This window comes from Bufo bufo, chromosome 6 (assembly GCF_905171765.1).
Source record: "Bufo bufo chromosome 6, aBufBuf1.1, whole genome shotgun sequence".
In the NCBI taxonomy this organism is placed as follows: domain Eukaryota; kingdom Metazoa; phylum Chordata; class Amphibia; order Anura; family Bufonidae; genus Bufo; species Bufo bufo.
The window spans coordinates 81367176-81386970 of NC_053394.1; the positions used below are offsets into that span (position 1 = coordinate 81367176).

Here is a 19795-nt window from a genome sequence, read left to right on the forward strand (position 1 = left end):
CCTTAGGCCCCATTCACACGTCCGCAATTCTGTTCCGCATTTTGCGGAACGGAATTGCGGACCCATTCATTTCTATGGGGACAGACTTTGTCCCGCTCGGATCCGGAATTGCGGATCAGCACTTCCGGGTCCGCACTTCCTTTCCGCAAAAATATAGAACATGTCCTATTCTTGTCCGCAATTGCGGACAAGAAAAGGCATTTTCTATATAGTTCTGGCAATGTGCGGATCCACAAAATGCGGAAAGCACATTGCCGGTGTCTGTGTTTTGCGGATCCGCGGATCCGTGGATACGCAAAACACATACGGACGTCTGAATGAAGCCTTACAGGGGGGTGATCAATGACAGGGGGGTGACAGGGGGGTGATCAGGGAGTCTATATGGGGTGATCAGGGGTTAATAAGGGGTTAATAAGTGACGGGGGGTGTAGTGTAGTTTGGTGCTTGGTGCTACTTACAGAGGTGCCTCTGTCCTCTGGTGGTCGATCCAAGCAAAAGGGACCACCAGAGGACCAAGTAGCAGGTATATCAGACGCTGTTAACAAAACAGCGTCTAATATACCTTTCTGATGCGATGTTTAAAACATCTACAGCCTGCCAGCGAATGATCAGCGCTGGCAGGCTCTAGATTAACTTCAGAGCTGCGCGCCGCTGTGAACGCATGCGCGCGCACGTTCACGCGAAATCTCGGGTCTCACGAGATGACGCCAATAGGCGTCGCTGAGACCTGAGAGCGCCGCCGTACTGACGCCTATCGGCGTTAGTGTGGCGGCAAGAGGTTAAGCAGCAGCAGCAGCATGGTGATAAAAATGAGTGGCAAGGTGACATGGTGTCACGAGGGTATCAAGAGCCACGTCTGACTCCGTTATACCTGGGGTCAGGAAGTCGCAGCGGGTGGCTGCGCGCTCTATATCTAAAGATCATGGTGTTTCTTAGTTATTGTTTTCTGTGTTTGCCTTGCTATCCTTTTTGTCTCTCTCAGGGATCCGTAGCTTCTCCTCCTCAGCTGTATCGTGTCTGCCACTCCCTACCTCCTTATATTCTCCCCTCACACTTCTCTAGTTGCCAGTTATAGAGCTTCCTGCCTGGACATCTATACTGACCCACTGGAGTGGTTAATCCTGGTTGTTGTTCCTGTGTGCTACCCTCCGGATCCCTGTTTGGCTTATTGTTGTCTCCTGTTGTCGCCCACCTGGGAATATATGTTGAGTCTGTGTTGTCTGTCCTCCCCTTGGTGTTTTCCCTTAGAGTTAGTGGTGCGGACTAGTGTTCCCATCACCCTGTTCACTACCTAGGGCTCAGCTCAGGGAAAGCCAGGGCTTTAGGCACGTGATCGGCGTACGGGTGAGGAACCCGTCTAGGGACGTCAGGGCAGCCAGGTGCCAGCCGCTAGGTGAGTCAGGGGTCACCATCTTCCCTCTCACTTGGGCAGGGCCTTCCTCGTTCCCTCCCTCTGTGTCACGTATGTGATAGCCACGCCGACCGTGATACATGGTGTGGAGATGGCAGCATGAGGAGGCCACATAGTGGCACAATGACTGAGTCTGGATAAAAGACTGAGGCCACAGATTGCTTAGAAAGATGCAGATGGAAACAATCTGTGGAGCTGTATCACGGTCACCTGCAGATTAATGCAGCCATCAAATTCAAGTTGGGTTTGTCACCAGCAGTCCCGCACCTAAAATTGTCACGGATGATGTTGCAGATAGCTGGAACTTATAAATAAACATCCGACTGGCTTGATCCCAAACTAAGGAGCATATGGGTGAGCCCTATAAAACCCTAAGAGCTCTCCCTGACTGCTATGCCCATGCAAGGGTCTGAATGGTAGACGATTGCATGCCCACGTACCTAAGACTGTGTGACAACTGAAGACCCTATAATAGTGAGGGGACACGACCACCGGCTCCGTACACTTAATACGGACGGAGTCAGGGTCACCTAGAATCAAGCCAGAAAGGAAACACAAATAAAGAAAAAGACTTATCTTAGCAAACAGCAGCAGCAGCAGCCTCCAGCAGTGAACACCTCATCCAGGAAGTAGTATAAACCGCAAAGTGAGGCAGTATGGGAGGGAATATAAAGGGAGACAATTAGTCTAAATAGGTGACACCTGGGAGAAGGAAAGGAGATGACAAAGTGAAACCAAAACAAAGAACGTCATGCAAGAGGTAGAGAAGAACGTCTGCCAGACCTTCTCACAGAACTGGCAGTGACAAAAATCTTTTACTGGGTCAGCTCACCTGCAGGCCCTCGCATAGAGCTTTTTAGAGGGTCAGCTCAGATGCAGGCCATCGCATAAAATGTTTTACAGGGTGAGCTCACCCGTAGGCACTTTCATATAATGTTTTACAGGGTCAGCTCACCAGCAGGCCCGAACCTAAAATCTTTTACAGGGTCAGCTCACCTTCGGGCCCGCAACTCATGTTGCCTTGCTTTGAAGTAGTAGCCGTAGCCGTTTATCAGGCTCCCTCTCCGAAATCGAACAATGATTCCCCGTTACCAGTGGTCACCATGTTAGGCGCATAAAAGAACATTGAAAGTTGACAGGGAAGATATCCAAATGGATCGTGGACTTCACGGGGACGTGCGATCAGGCAGAAGTTATCTAGAGTCAACAAAGCAGCAGCAGGGCCTCTCCTGTATAATGTTTCCTCATCCAAAATACTGCAGTGACATTCCCTGTAATTTTTTATTACTCATTCCAATAACAGGGCATCTTAAGAGTCCTGTATTGTTATTTATCGTCACTACCTCCCCGAGTCGGGAGTGGGCAGTTGCCGCGCGCCTGCTGCCTTCCTTGGATGTTTCTGCTTTAATAATTTGACCCACCCTCTCTGGGTGGTTCACAATTATGAAAAAAAAGTGGCAAGGCAACAACAGCCAATCAAATTTCAGCCATTGACCTCCCTTGGATGTGGTAGCCCTTTCTCAAGCTCCCTCTCCGGCATCGAACCCTGATTCCCCGTTACCCGTGATCACCATGGTAGGCGCAAAAAAGAAAATCGAAAGCTGATAGGGCAGACATCCAAATGGATCGTCGCCGTCACGGGGACTAGTGATGAGTGGCAGGGGCAATATTCGAATTTGTGATATTTCGCGAATATTTGGGCGAATACTCGCTATATATTCGCGAATTCGAGAATTCGTTATCTCAGTCATTATTTTCTTGGTTGCATAAATCGACAACAGATGAAAAAATATGGCTGTTAGTTGGTTTCTAGCACTGTTCAGACCCTGTTCACACACCACGGGTAGTTGAGTGGTAGGACCCCATGCTTGCTGAGACACCGTGACGTGGTGCATGAGGGGCTCCGATATGTTCCTGACTGTAAGATATTGGCAAAGTTCTAGTATTGTCAGTTGCGTATCATTTTGGCTCATTTTTTTCCAGTGATTATGATCCATTACCATCAGGCATTCTCTTTTCTCTCTTGGTTTGATGTTTTTAAACCTTGATGTTAATGTACACTCACCTAAAGAATTATTAGGAACACCTGTTCTATTTCTCATTAATGCAATTATCTAGTCAACCAATCACATGGCAGTTGCTTCAATGCATTTAGGGGGGTGGTCCTGGTCAAGACAATCTCCTGAACTCCAAACTGAATGTCAGAATGGGAAAGAAAGGTGATTTAAGCAATTTTGAGCATGGCATGGTTGTTGGTGCCAGACGGGCCGGTCTGAGTATTTCACAATCTGCTCAGTTACTGGGATTTTCACGCACAACCATTTCTAGGGTTTACAAAGAATGGTGTGAAAAGGGAAAAACATCCAGTATGCGGCAGTCCTGTGGGCAAAAATTCCTTGTGGATGCTAGAGATCAGAGGAGAATGGGCCGACTGATTCAAGCTGATAGAAGAGCAACGTTGACTGAAATAACCACTCGTTACAACCGAGGTATGCAGCAAAGCATTTGTGAAGCCACAACACGCACAACCTTGAGGCGGATGGGCTACAACAGCAGAAGACCCCACCGGGTACCACTCATCTCCACTACAAATAGGAAAAAGAGGCTACAATTTGCACGAGCTCACCAAAATTGGACTGTTGAAGACTGGAAAAATGTTGCCTGGTCTGATGAGTCCGATTTCTGTTGAGACATTCAAATGGTAGAGTCCGAATTTGGCGTAAACAGAATGAGAACATGTATCCATCCTCTGATGGCTACTTCCAGCAGGATAATGCACCATGTCACAAAGCTCGAATCATTTCAAATTGGTTTCTTGAACATGACAATGAGTTCACTGTACTAAAATGGCCCCCACAGTCACCAGATCTCAACCCAATAGAGCATCTTTGGGATGTGGTGGAACGGGAGCTTCGTGCCCTGGATGTGCATCCCTCAAATCTCCATCAACTGCAAGATGCTATCCTATCAATATGGGCCAACATTTCTAGAGAATGCTATCAGCACCTTGTTGAATCAATGCCACGTAGAATTAAGGCAGTTCTGAAGGCAAAAGGGGGTCCAACACCGTATTAGTATGGTGTTCCTAATAATTCTTTAGGTGAGTGTATATATGTAATAAATACTGAAATCTTTGCCTACTTTGGTGGGAATACCTGGGTATCTGTTGTAGGTTTTTCGCAGTGGTCTGATTAAGGTTCCACTTATTATTATCATTGGTGGAAGTTTTCTATATGGTGTACACTAGGCTGTATCCATACATGCAATGCAGAAAAAACATATCTGTCACAAAGTATACACAACGGATGATAAAACTAACCCAAATCCGTACAGTTGGCCATACACATTACAGGAAAAGTAGATTAAAATGGAGAAATGCCATCAAACTATTGTTCACCGTGACGTTTAACAACTAATGAGCATTTAAGGTGACTGATGACAGACCATCATTGTCTGAAATGAAATAGGCAGTGTTTGAAATTTTTCGGATGAAGGATCTCTTGTTCAAGTAAAGATTGATTTTCTTGGACAAAAGGTCTTTCTTTAAAATAATGTTCCCAGAAATATCTTTTATCCGTTCTCAGTGGTTAGCACTGGGGCCTAGCAGCTCTGGGATCCTGGGTTCGTATCTGACCAAGGACAACATCTGCATGGAGTTTGCGTGGGTTTCCTCCCTCACTCCAGACATACTGATAGGGACCTTAGATTGTGAGCCCTATTGGGGACAGCTTGATGCTAATGTCTGTAAAAGTGCCCGCAGACTATGTCAGTGTTATATAAATGGGTATAATAAAAAAAAATCCGTTGCTTGGTTTCATGTAACATGTGCAGTGACCCACAAGGCCGGTGTTGATCATACTTTTCTGGGTTCCGGTTCCATCACGCCACGGCTTCCTCTACAGGTCCCAGGTCTCTCGGAATTGACATCCTGATCAAGTGACCACTAGAGCCAATCACTGGGCACAGTGGTGACCTCCTGTCACCCATGCGGCACGTGACCCAGTGACATACTGCATGATGTGATGTCAGCAATGATGCTGTGTCTTAGTACCAGGGCCGTTTCTAGGGGCGGGCGGAACGGGCGGCCGCCCGGGGCGCTGTCAGAAGGGGGGCGCCCTCTTGTCGTTTCTCTGCCGTGGTTATATATAATTGCCGGCCGGCGGCACCCCTCATGCCGCTCCTCTAAAGAATCTCCTGCCTGCGCCTGCTGTCTCTGCTCATGTTATTGTAGCGTGGCCGAGCTCTGTTCGGTCCGCGGTACAGGAGCATTTGTTTCCTGTACCCGGCCGGACTGACAGGAAGTGCTCACTTAGTGTGCACTTCCTTTCAGTCCGGCCGGGTACAGGAAACAAATGCTCCTGTACCGCGGACCGAACAGAGCTCGGCCACACTACATTAGAGGTGACAAACTGACAATAGAATGGAAATGAGTGACAAGGGGGGGGGGAATGGAAATGAATGACAAGGGGGGGGGGGGAATGGAAATGAGTGACAAGGGGGGGGGGGAGGAATGGAAATGAATGACAAGGGAGGGGGAATGGAAATGAGTGACAAGGGGGGGGGGAGGAATGGAAATGAATGACAAGGGGGGGGGATGGAAATGAGTGACAAGGGGGGGAATGGAAATGAGTGACAAGGGGGGGGGAATGGAAATGAATGACAAGGGGGGGGAATGGAAATGAGTGACAAGGGGGGGGGGAATGGAAATGAGTGACAAGGGGGGGGGAATGGAAATGAGTGACAAGGGGGGGGAGGAATGGAAATGAATGACAAGGGGGGGGGAATGGAAATGAGTGACAAGGGGGGGGGAATGGAAATGAGTGACAAGGGGGGGGGAATGGAAATGAGTGACAAGGGGGGGGGATGGAAATGAGTGACAGGGGGGGGATGGAAATGAGTGACAGGGGGGGGATGGAAATGAGTGACAAGGGGGGGGGATGGAAATGAGTGACAAGGGGGGGGATGGAAATGAGTGACAAGGGGGGGGATGGAAATGAGTGACAAGGGGGGGGAATGGAAATGAGTGACAAGGGGGGGGATGGAAATGAGTGACAGGGGGGGGATGGAAATGAGTGACAAGGGGGGGGATGGAAATGAGTGACAAGGGGGGGGATGGAAATGAGTGACAAGGGGGGGATGGAAATGAGTGACAAGGGGGGGGAATGGAAATGAGTGACAAGGGGGGGGATGGAAATGAGTGACAAGGGGGGATGGAAATGAGTGACAAGGGGGGGATGGAAATGAGTGACAAGGGGGGGGATGGAAATGAGTGACAAGGGGGGGGGAATGGAAATGAGTGACAAGGGGGGGGAATGGAAATGAGAGTGACAAGGGGGGGGGGAATGGGAGTGACAAGGGAGGGGGGGGGGAGAAGAGAGTGACAAGAGAGTCCCCAGAGCCAGACCAAGAGCCAGACTGCAGCCAGAGATCAGATCATCTTATTGTCCTGGTGGTAAGTAGACAATGCAATATGTTTATTATGTAATTGTTTAGTTATTAATGCTACATTGGAAACTAATTTACCTCACATTTAGGGCCCATTCACACGTCCGTATGTGTTTTGCGGATCCACAAAACATGGACACCGGCAATGTGCGTTCCGCATTTTGCGGACCGCACATTGCCGGCACTAAGAGAATATGCCTATTCTTGTCCGCTATTGTGGACAAGAATAGGACATGTTCTATTTTTTTCAGGATCGGAATTGCGGCCCCATAGAAATGTATGAGTCCGCAATTCCATTCTGCAAAAAGAGACAGCTACAAGAAGCTGGAATAACAGTAAAGGAAGCATAGCAGTTCTTTTAATTTAAAAGCTGAGAAAGGGGTGGAACATATGTGATGTCTGATAAGGGGGGGGGGCGGCAATTTTTATCTTGCCTAGGGCGGCAAAAATCCTCGCCGTGCAATGTGGTTCCACATTTTTTACAATGGGGAGACACTTATTTCATCGAGCAGTTTTGAGGGGGGGGGGGGGGGGGGAGTTTTTTTGACACTCGCCCTGAGAGAAATTTTACCTAGAAACTGCACTGCTTAGTACACACGTCCTTTGGCGTTTTGCAGTCTGCAAATAGTGCATCCGTAAGGCCTCTTTCACACGAACGATACTGATTGTGTCAGGATGCATTCAGTGAAACTCGCACCATTTCGCAAGCAGGTTCTGTCAGTTTTGTCTGCAATTGCGTTCAGTGTTTTGTTTTTTCCGCGCGGGTGCAATCGTGAAAAAAACCCTGAAGATTTACAAACAACATCTAGCAGCCATCAGTGAAAAACACACAGCGTCCGGATGCAATACGTTTTTCACTGAAGTCCTATTCACTTCTATGGAGCCAGGGCTGCGTGGAAAACGCTGAAAATAGAGCATGCTGCGATTCTCGCGCAACGCAGAAATGCTGCGTGAAAAACAACGCTCATGTGCACAGATCCATTGAAATGAATGGGTCAGGATTCAGTGCTGGTGCTGTGCGTTCAGTTCACGCATTGTACCCGTGCGGAAAACTCGCCACCATTTATTTTTTAACTTCTGCAAAAATGTCCTATCCTTGTCAGCAAAATGGACAAGAATAGGACATGGTCTATCATTTTTGCGGGGCTGCAGAATGGAAGTGCAACCCGATCTATTGCAGGCCCATTGAAATGAATTGGTCCGCATCCGATCCGTAAAAAATGCGGATCGGATGCGGACCAAACATACAACCATGTGCATAAGCCCTTAGGGTGGAGGTTTTCCATTTTATTGACATTGTTTACCAATCACCATATAGAATATGTTCACTATATTGTACAGGTTACTATGAATACAGGGATACCAAAGACTATATTGTGAGATTCAATTAAAAAAGAAAAAAAAACTGTAAAACTAAGGCATGAAAAATCCCATCATCAGAATACAGCAGTGGGTAAGGGAGCTGTTTGCTGCACTAGACGGTCTGAGGCCTTTAAATCTCACTGAAACCTGTAAAATAATGTTTATAATAAAAGTTATGGCAGAAAAATAGAATTCTTACTTTCTGGCTTGTACCTTTAAGGGCTCTTTCACACTTGCGTTGTTCTGTTCCGGCATAGAGTTCCGTCGTCGGGGCTCTATGCCGGAAGAATCCTGATCAGGATTATCCTAATGCATTCTGAATGGAGAGAAATCCGTTCAGGATGCATCAGGATGTCTTCAGTTCCGGAACGGAACGTTTTTTGGCCGGAGAAAATACCGCAGCATGCTGCGCTTTTTGCTCCGGCCAAAAATCCTGAAGACTTACCGCAAGGCCGGATCCGGAATTAATGCCCATTGAAAGGCATTGATCCGGATCCGGCCTTAAGCTAAACGTCGTTTCGGCGCATTGCCGGACCCGACATTTAGCTTTTTCTGAATGGTTACCATGGCTTCCAGGATGTTAAAGTCCTGTTTGCCATGGTAAAGTGTAGCGAGGAGCGGGGGAGCAGTATACTTACCGTCCGTGCGGCTCCCCGGGCGCTCCAGAGTGACGTCAGGGCGCCCCAAGCGCATGGATCACGTGATCGCATGGACACGTCATCCATGCGCATGGGGCGCTCTGACGTCATTCTGGAGAACCCGGGAGCCGCACGGACTGTAAGGCTGGGTTCACACGAGCGTGTCCGGATTAGTTCCGGATGCGTCCCGGTGTGTTGCGGCAAACCCGCGCGAGTAGGATGCAAATTGCAGTCAGTTTTGACTGCGATTGCGTTCCGATGTTCAGTTTTTATCGTGCGTGTGCAATGTGTTTTGCACGCGCGTGATAAAAAACCGACTGTGGTACCCAGACCCGAACTTCTTCACAGAAGTTCAGGTTTGGGTTCGGTGTTGTGTAGATGTTATTATTTTCCCTTATAACATGGTTATAAGGGAAAATAATAGCATTCTGAAAACAGAATGCATAGTAAGTGATCAGTTGAGGGTTAAAAAAAAATTAACTCACCTTCTCCGTTTGTTCGCGTAAGTCCCGGTCTCTTCTTTACTTCTCAAAAGATGAACTATGGGCTAAAGGACCTTTGGTGACGTAAGATCACATGCTCCAATCACATGGTCCATCACCGCGGTGATGGAGCATGTGATCTTACGTCACCAAAGGTCCTTTAGCCCATAGTTCATCTTTTGAGAAGTAAAGAAGAGACCGGGACTTACGCGAACAAACGGAGAAGGTGAGTTAATTTTTATTTATTTTTTTAACCCTCAACTGATCACTTACTATGCATTCTGTTTTCAGAATGCTATTATTTTCCCTTATAACCATGTTATAAGGGAAAATAATACAGTGAATAGACTGTCACCTAGCCCCCATGCGTGAAAATCGCACAGCATCCGCACTTGCTTGCGGATGCTTGCGATTTTCACGCAACCCCATTCACTTCTATGGGGCCCGCGTTGCGTGAAAAACGCAGAATATAGAGCATGCTGCGATTTTCACGCAACGCACAAGTGACGCGTGAAAATCACCGCTCATCTGAACAGCCCCATAGAAATGAATGGGTCAGGATTCAGTGAGGGTGCAATACGTTCACCTACCGCATTGCACCCGCGCGGAATACTCGCCCGTGTGAACGCAGCCTAAGTATACTGCTCCCCCGCTCCCCGCTCCTACTATGGCAACCAGGACTTTAATAGCGTCCTGGGTGCCATAGTAACACTGAACGCAATTTGAAGACGGCTCCGTCTTCAAATGCTTTCAGTTCACTTGCGTTTTTCCGGATCCGGCGTGTAATTCCGGCAAGTGGAGTACACGCCGGATCCGGGCAACGCAAGTGTGAAAGAGGCCTAAGGTAAAAGTTACAACTGTCTGTAAAGTTATTGTTACTAAAAAGTTACAAAGTAAAAACCATTAGTGTTTGTAACACACTTAGGGTACATTCACACTTGCGTCAGAGTTTTCCGGCATTGAGTTCCGTCCCAGGGGCTCAATACCGGAAAAAAAACTGATCAGTTTTATCCTAATGCATTCTGAATGGAGAGTAATCCGTTCAGGATGCATCAGGATGTCTTCAGTTAAGTCCTTTTACGTTATTTGGACGGAGAAAAAACCGCAGCATGCTGCAATTTTCTCTCCGGCCAAAAATCCTGAACACTTGCCGGATCCGGCATTTTTTTCCATGGGAATGTATTAATGCTGGATCCGGCATTAAAATTGCCGCATTGACGGATCCGGTCTTCCAGTCTGCGCATGTGCAGACCTTTAAAAATGTAAAAATAAATACCGGATCCGTTTTTCCGGATGGTTTCCGTTTGCATACAGATTGCCGGATCCGGCAGGCAGTTCTGGCGACGGAACTGCCTACCGAAATCCAGCAACGCAAGTGTGAAAGTACCCTATGAAATATCTCAAAACAGTACTTGGTATCCCTGTAATTATAATAAGTTGTACAATATAGTGAACATATCATTTTTGCATGATCGGTAGATCGCGACTTTTTTCCCCTTCATTTCAAAAACATACTATTTAGTGTTGTGCCTGTGAAGAAAATAGGTTTTTAACAACACAAAAATCAGACTGTGCTACAGAGCAGGTCTGTAGTGTAATGGCAACTCTTGTGCCTGTCATACAGAAGGTCTAGAGTTCAAGTCCTGATGAAGACCTGTTAAAGAGGACCTTTCACTGGTCCTAACATTACAATATTATGACCTGACTGTGTAGGGCTTTATTAGGAGATCTCAGGGAGCTTTTTCTTTTTCACACTGGCTGCTCCATTCCCCCGCTGTGCCCCCCGTTCACTTTTGCCGCCCTGTATGCTAATTAGCAGCATCAGTACAGAGAGGAGGAGACGGCCGGGTTTCTCAATGGGCGTCTCCTTCTCCCTGAGGGAGAAACAAAAGCTCACCTTCTCCCTGTGATTGGCCAGCTCACAGCGGGGGAACGGAGCAGCCAATGTGAAAAAGAAAAAGCGCCCTGATTTAACCTAATAAAGCCCTACACTGTCAGGTAATGATATTGTAATGTAAGGACCAGTGAAATCGCCTCTTTAAATAAGGCCTAGTTCACAGTTCAGTTATTTCCATCAGTTAGGATGCATTCACATCACTGTTCAGCTTTCCGTTCTTCTGATCCGTCAGAAGAAGAGAGAGAGAAAAAAAAACAGGATCCATTAAAAAAAAACTGATCCTGTTGCATCAGTTGTCATCCATTTCCATCTGAGATCCGTTTTTTTTAGACAGAAACAAAAGTACTGCATGCAGGACTCCTGGTGCTCGAACACTTCATTTGCATATTATTAAAAGTTCATTTTTCTCCACCACTGGACCACTGACAGCAAAAATAAGGGTATCGCTTTTGTCAGAGTCATCAACCCTACCAGGCTATTTGCTGGTAGTGTAGGGTTGATCCAGGTGACAGAGCCGCTTTAAGGCCTCTTTCACACGAGCGAGTTTTCTGCAAAAATGATAGACCATGTCCTATTCTCGTCCATTTTGCTGACAAGGATAGGACATTTCTACGGAAGTTAAAAAATAAATGGTGGCATGCACTCAGCCGGAATACATGTTTTAGGCCCTTTTCAGACGAGTGATTTTTCCTCGCGGGTAAAATGCGTGACGTGAACGCACCCGCACTGAATCCTTTTCCATTAATTTCAATGGATCTCTGCACATGAGCGTTTTTTTTCACGCATCATTTCCGCGTTGCTCGAGAATCGCAGCATGTTCTATATTCTTCATTTTTCACGCAGCCCTGGCCCCATAGAAGTGAATAGGGCTTCATTGAAAAACATATTGCATCCCGATGTTTTCACTGATGGTTGCTAGGGGATGTTGTTTGTAATTCTCCAGTTTTTTCCACTAGTGTGAAAAACGCATCGAAACTGATTGCACCCGCTCAGAAAAAAACAGAAACACTCAACGCAATTGCAGACCAAACTGACTGAACTTGCTTGCAAAACCGTGCGAGTTTAATTGAACGCACCCTGAGAGAATCTGTAACACACATGGGAATGACTCATTTACCAAAAGTTTTTGGAGGTATTTGCTGCTGTTACACCTATTTTGAGTTTTAAGAAAAATTTCAAAGTTTTCAAAATTTTGCGCCATATAAATGAATGGGAGCAGTGGCCGCACAAGTGCGGTGCGCTCCCACTCATTTTTATGGGGATTCCGAAAATAGCCAAGCAAGCAGCTCAGCTATTTTCAGCAGGCCAATAGGAAGGCTTGGTGGTGGCCGGACCCGGCACTGCCGACCTTGTGTTAGGCTTCGTTTTAGGGCTCATGCACATGACCGTATGTATTTTGCGGTCCGCAAAAAAAGACGGATGACGTCAGTGTGCATTCCGTATTTTGCGGAACGGAACAGCTGGTCCCTAATAGAACAGTCCTATCCTTGTCTGTCATGCGGACAATAACAGGACATTGTCACAAGTTGGAGGTCCCAGGAGAGACCACCGCGTCGTCAAGCAATAAACGGAAATCAGGTACAGACACATAAGAGTTTATTGCACAAACAAAAACATGGAAGGCAGCACAGACAAAACATAAGCTCTATGTACCGTCAGCACAGTGGGAGAAAACCCCCACTGCGCCACTGTCTAGTAATACTACAGAGGGGAGTGACTAAGCAACTCCTGGTATTCACTAGAGCCCTAGATGGTAGGGTTAGACTTTGCCGCAGGAAGTTGCCAGGGTCCACTCTGGAGCGTGAACTAGACAGTGACAGCAGGGACGAATGGACAACAGGTACCAGAAGGTACCGACGGCACATAGGCAAACATAACAGACAGGTAAATACAAAACAGGGCAAATAATAACACAAGCAAGAGTTCATGCAAGGGAGCAGGAGTGGCAATGAGCAGAGAAGGACTTGCTCCACCAGTAGTAAACTGCATGGCCTTGTCATGCCACTCTGCTGCAAAGGCTTGCTGAACACAGGCATCAGAATAAACACAAAGTAACTAAAACATAACTGGCAGAACAGAAAGACAGGAAAAAGGACGCAAATGAACAAGTAGGGAAACCCACAGAGCACAGGCAGACAGACACGGATCCCATGGGTCAGCAGCATGGGAGAGCGAGTACAAACCAGGAGCAGGACAAGACAACACACACCAGGAGAGCTGACACAGAACTGAGGAAACCTCAGCCTTATATACAGGTTCCATGGGTGCAGCAGAGAGACCACACCCATGGAGCAGACAGAGGATTAACTCCTAATAGGAACACAGGGGAGTTAACCCATACAGAACCACAAATGACACAGGAACGAAACTTCAGCGAGGAGCGCCGAACGAGCAAGGACGGAAGGTCACAGCCAGAGGTAACGACTGTGACAGACATATTCAATTTTTTTGCAGAACGGACATGCAAAAACGGAATGCACACAGAGTAACTTCCATTATTTTTTTTGGACCCATTGAAATGAATGGTTCCACATACGGTCCGCAAAAAAAAATGGAAACGGATACGGAAAGAAAATACATTTGTCTGCATGAGCCCTATCAGACAATGGGGGCATACCCTAGCGATATGCCCCCATTGTCTAAAATGGAATACCCCTTTAAGATAGATGTGCAGGGATAGACACTTTAGTCTACTATTGGTTGGCTTAGTTTGACACAGAATCTTGTGCCATAATTGTGGAATATTTTTGCCGCAAAATGTTGCATATCAGACTACACCCCCTCTCAGATAAGGCACACAAAAGCTCGCTTGGCCTTTGCAAAAGCTCATCTGGACAAAGAAGAAGACTTCTGGTCTTCTGTGTTATGGTAGATGAAACAAAAATTTAATTGTTTGGTCACAATGATGTTTCCTTCATTTGGCGTAAAAAAGGAGATGCCTTCAACCCAAAGAACACCATCCCCACTGTCAAACATGGTGGTGGGAACCTAATGCTTTGGGGGTGTTTTTCAGCCAATGGACCCGGGAACCTAATCACAGTAAACGGCACCATGAAAAAAGAGCAATACAGGAGGATTCTCAACGACAACATCAGGCAGTCTGCAGAGAAACCTGGCCTTGGGCACCAGTGGACATTTCAGCATGACAATGACCCAAAACACACATGGAGGCACATCGCACCCTCCTTATAGAACTAACTAACAATAAATAAGACGCCACAATCTGGGTTGGATAAACAATGGCCGCAATGCTTTATTATGGGTTACCTTAATTAAATTAACACCAGAATAAATTATCGTAAATAATTAAATAATTATGAATACTTCTCCAATAAATAATGAATTCAATAACCCATAAGCATAATCAATTAATTAGAACTACATCCACCCAGCTACACTGAGTGATTCTGCCCCACTAACTCAGCAAAGCGACAAAACCTTTATTTTTTTTAAAGGGGGGGGGGGGGGGGGCGGCGATGCTCCTCTTCTCTCTTCAGACTGGCCACAAACCACCAGAGCAGCTGCAATATAAAGGGGACAAGATTCCCGCCGCAATCGCCAGAACAAATCACATCTCCGGAATTCTCCCCCAGCAACCGCTCTCCACCAATCAGCTTCCAGGATTCTTCAGCCAGCCAACATCCCAGAACTGGAAAAAACCGGTTACCTCAGAACACCTTTACAGGTACCCTAAAACAAAAGAGCGGGAAAAGAGAGAGAAGAAGGGGAGGGGGGGGGGGGGGTGAGAGAGAGAGGAGGCACTACCTATATACAGTCCTGATCAAAAGTTTAAGACCACTTGAAAAATGGCAAAAAAATCCTATTTAGCATGGCTGGATCTTAACAAGGTTCCAAGTAGAGCTTCAACATGCAACAAGAAGAAATGGGAGTGAGACAAAACATTTTTTGAGCATTCAATTTAATGAAAACAACGAATAAACTGAAACAGGCTGTTTTTCAGCTAAATAAAAGCTGAGAAATGTTTTTTTTCCCCACAATATTGCCTCTTATTATATCGTCTTATTATCTTTTGGGAGACACCTATGTCATTTCCTGTCAAAAAATTACCTGCTGGTTGAATAAAAGTAACTTAGTCAAAATTTGCCAGGGGTATGAATGATTATGGGCAGCACTGCAGGTCCCACCTCTGGGACCTGCACCTATCAGACGATGTGGGCATACCCTAGCGATATGCCCCCATTGTCTAAAATGGAATACCCCTTTAAGATAGATGTTGTGCAGAGATAGACACTTTAGTCTCCTATTGGTCGGCTTAGTTTGAGACAGAATCTTATGCCAGAATTGCGGAATAATTTTGGCGCCAAATGTTGCATATCAGGCCACACCCCCTCTCATGGTAAGCCCCCTTGGCGGATATAATTTCTCTAAACCTAGATGGAAAAAGATGCACGACATTTTGGCTCAATTTATGCCAAAAAATTTAGGTGCACTCACATTTGAAAAAGTAGTTGTACGGTGGAGCCCAGAGGCAATATAACTGGTGGGCCCTAGGCCGCTCAGTCCAGCATTGGGGCTTTTAACTGTCCTCTGACAGGGCCGTCTTTAACGCGGGGCAATAGGGGCAGCTGCCCTGGGCCCAGTTGCTCCTGAGGAGCCCAAGTCAGCTGCCTCTTGAGCCCCGCTGGCCACTGCCCACAAATTCGATGTGTCTCCACACATTCTATAATAGCGCTCTACTCTTTCTTAGCGCTATACCATCCCCCTACACCAGCACTACACTGTCCAGCGCTGGTGCGTTCCATCACACATCGCCCCGCTCGGAGGCTTGACACGCACCCTCATGCGCATGCTCACCGAGGGAAGCGTGCTCTTTAAATGCACGCCGCTCCTTCTCACTAGCGGCTCAGTACAGCAGCAGTGCGGACGCACGCTTTCAATTTAGGAGCACTTTGTCGCCCACCACCTACCACCTTACCTGCAACAAGCGGCACCAGGTATCTCCCGACACAACACCACAGTTTTCTTTTTTTCTTCCCTGCCTTATTATGTTGTCACATGTACGCTGAACTCCAATTGAATCAATAGACAGTATGCTTTTTATAATGTCACCTCACTACTACCAACAGTTCATTATATGTATATATTTAGAAATATATATATATATATATGTTTGTATAATGTCACCTGCCTACCACTTCCGGTTCATTTCACACATACCAGGTAATCCCCTATACTATACCCAGTCATCTAACTACTATTACCCTTCTTCCCTACTTTGCCTGGAGTCTTCAGAACTGTAAGGCCCCTTTCACACGGGTGAGTATTCCGCGTGGGTGCAATGTATGACGTGAACGCATTGCACCCGCACTGAAACCGGACCCATTCATTTCGATGGGGCTGTGCACATGAGCAATGTTTTTCACGCATCACTTGTGCGTTGCGTGAAAATCGCAGCATGTTCTATATTCTGCGTTTTTCACGCAACACAGGGCCCATAGAAGTGAATAGGGCTGCGTGAAATTCGCATCACATCTGCAAGCAGGTGCCGGATGCGATGTGAGTTTCACGGATGATTGCTAAGGAGACTATGTGAATAAATAGGGATGAGCCATTTACTTTATTATTTTTCATTATAACATGGTTATAATTCTATAATACAGAATGCTGAGTAAAAGTCCATTGAGGGTCAAAAAAAAATTACTCACCTCATCCACTTGATCGCGCCGCCGGGATCCTCTTCTTTCTTCTTCTTGCAGGACCTGCAAAAGGACCTTCGCTGACATCATTGCGCTCACCACTGAACAACGCAATCGCAGACAAAACTGACTGAAATTGCGTGTGCCCTCGTGCGGGTTTCCTGCAATGCACTCCCACAAAAGTGAATGGAGGGTGGTTATGCTTGCTAGGTGCACTTTGGGGGTCTGTTCTAGAGACCGGTGCGGGTCACCTATCTGACATTGGTGGCACAAAGAGATATGCCACCAATGTGTGAGTCTGAGCCGCGGTGGACACATGCCATCCACGCACACGTCAGCGCTGGCGCCATTGATTTGCCAGCAGTGGTCTTATGTATGTACACGGCACATCACACGGTCCGGCGGGGCCGGATGCAGCAGGTTCGGGGGCTGCGGAACACCATGTTACTGGTATCAGTCTGGGATAATGAACCCCCTACCCGTGAGAACACAGCATGGGACCTTTGTACTGGGGGAAGGGGGTGTCTGGCGGGATAGCTGTGGGCAGAAGATAGCCAGCCGCCTATTCAGAAAATACATTTCAAGGACATGTCCAAGGTCTGGTCCTGGAAACAAGTGACAGTAATAAACTGACACCAGTACAGTCAGGGGTTGTCAGAGATGTGTCGGCTCCAGTACAGTCAGTGGTTGTCAGAGATGTGCTGGCCCCAGTACAGCCAGTGGTTGTCAGAGATGTGCTGGCTCCAGTACAGCCAGTGGTTGTCAGAGATGTGCTGGCTCCAGTACAGCCAGTGGTTGTCAGAGATGTGCTGGCTCCAGTACAGTCAGTGGTTGTCAGAGATGTGTTGGCTCCAGTACAGTCAGTGGTTGTCAGAGCTGTTCCGGCACCAGTACAGTCAGTGGTTGTCAGAGATGTGTCGGCCCCAGTACAGCCAGTGGTTGTCAGATCTGTGCTGGCTCCAGTACAGTCAGTGGTTGTCAGAGATGTGTTGGCTCCAGTACAGTCAGTGGTTGTCAGAGCTGTTCCGGCTCCAGTACAGCCAGTGGTTGTCAGATCTGTGCTGGCTCCAGTACAGTCAGTGGTTGTCAGAGATGTGTTGGCTCCAGTACAGTCAGTGGTTGTCAGAGCTGTTCCGGCACCAGTACAGTCAGTGGTTGTCAGAGATGTGTCGGCCCCAGTACAGCCAGTGGTTGTCAGAGCTGTTCCGGCTACAGTACAGTCAGTGGTTGTCAGAGATGTGACGGCTCCAGTACAGCCAGTGGTTGTCAGAGCTGTTCCGGCCCCAGTACAGCCAGTGGTTGTCAGAGCTGTTCCGGCTACAGTACAGTCAGTGGTTGTCAGAGATGTGACGGCCCCAGTACAGCCAGTGGTTGTCAGAGATGTGTTGGCCCCAGTACAGTCAGTGGTTGTCAGAGATGTGCTGGCCCCAGTACAGCCAGTGGTTGTCAGAGCTGTTCCTGCTCCAGTACAGCCAGTGGTTGTCAGATCTGTGCTGGCTCCAGTACAGCCAGTGGTTGTCAGAGCTGTTCCGGCTCCAGTACAGTCAGTGGTTGTCAGAGATGTGCTGGCTCCAGTACAGCCAGTGGTTGTCAGAGATGTGCCGGCTCCAGTACAGCCAGTGGTTGTCAGAGCTGTTCCGGCTCCAGTACAGTCAGTGGTTGTCAAAGATGTGCCGGCACCAGTACAGCCAGTGGTTGTCAGATCTGTGCTGGCTCCAGTACAGCCAGTGGTTGTCAGAGCTGTTCCGGCTCCAGTACAGTCAGTGGTTGTCAGAGATGTGCTGGCTCCAGTACAGCCAGTGGTTGTCAGAGATGTGCCGGCTCCAGTACAGCCAGTGGTTGTCAGAGATGTGCCGGCTCCAGTACAGCCAGTGGTTGTCAGATCTGTGCTGGCTCCAGTACAGCCAGTGGTTGTCAGATCTGTGCTGGCCCCAGTACAGCCAGTGGTTGTCAGCCTGGTCCCGCTCCTGCCCCCCCCCCCCCCTCTCTCCCCGTGAGGGGGGCGTGGCGTGACGTCACCCGGCGCTGCGGCACTGGCGGCTACGTTGGAGCGCCTGAACTGTAGGACATGACCCCGCTTCTGTCGCCGGACACTTACCGTCCAGCGCCGGGTTATTAGCGGAGACGTGCTCCGGGAGAGGACGGTCAGCGCACATCAGTGACGGCCCCGGTTTTCTTCTTGCAGTGATGGCAGATCATGCGCAGCCCGCAGCGGCCTCGGCTCCCTGTCTGCAGAACGGCTTCCATGCACCCGGTACCGGAGAGAGCAGCGATCATGCGGCCGTGCACCAGCGCTCGCCCCCGGATCCCCTGCAGCAAGGCTCCCCAGCCAAGAAGAGCAGGATGAGGAGAAGGCTGGACTCGGGCAGGAGGAGCAGACCCCGTAAGTGGCCGCAGCGGTGGTCCTCTGCTGTGCATTCAGGTCCCCATAGAGTCCTCCTAGGATACCTGTAACGATCGCTAGTGCTCACTGCGATCGGTCGTGGTCTAATTAGAGTGGAAAGGGGGATGAGCCCTTGGGTCTGTAGTACAAGAATGATGGGGGTTCAGATTCCTCCATATATCGGGGAGGACAATTGGTGGCCATAGCCCCTCATCATTCCCTTGGCTCCAATGTATGGCTTTGTTGGTGGGTGGTCTGAATCCTGTGAGATGATTGACCCAAAAATATCAGCGTCGTGGGTGCATGCGTTTACCACGACGCAAAATGTTACATGGGGTTTATAGACGTGAGGGTCTGACGAGGAAGGTCATCAGCTTTTCTCTTCCTTAGGCCTAATTCACATTCCCGTGACAAGACGTCAGTGGTCCATCCGTGTGTCATCCATAGTCCACAAAAACATCCAGAGCATCTCCTACCAATGTCCATGGAAACCACAGAACAAACACGGACGGCATTCGTG

The 19795-nt window shown here is 48.0% G+C and overlaps 1 protein-coding gene across 1 annotated transcript in view; it reads left to right on the plus strand.

Annotated features, from left to right (window-relative positions):
* Positions 1 to 18916: 18916 nt before the first annotated feature.
* The window catches only part of PANK1 (pantothenate kinase 1), a 50264-nt gene continuing 49385 nt past the window's right edge, over positions 18917 to 19795 (plus strand). Inside the window, exon 1 of the mRNA XM_040436960.1 lies at positions 18917 to 19275. Coding sequence (XP_040292894.1) covers positions 19080 to 19275 — 196 coding nt within the window. The 5' untranslated portion in view covers positions 18917 to 19079. The remainder of the gene's footprint in view (positions 19276 to 19795) is intronic.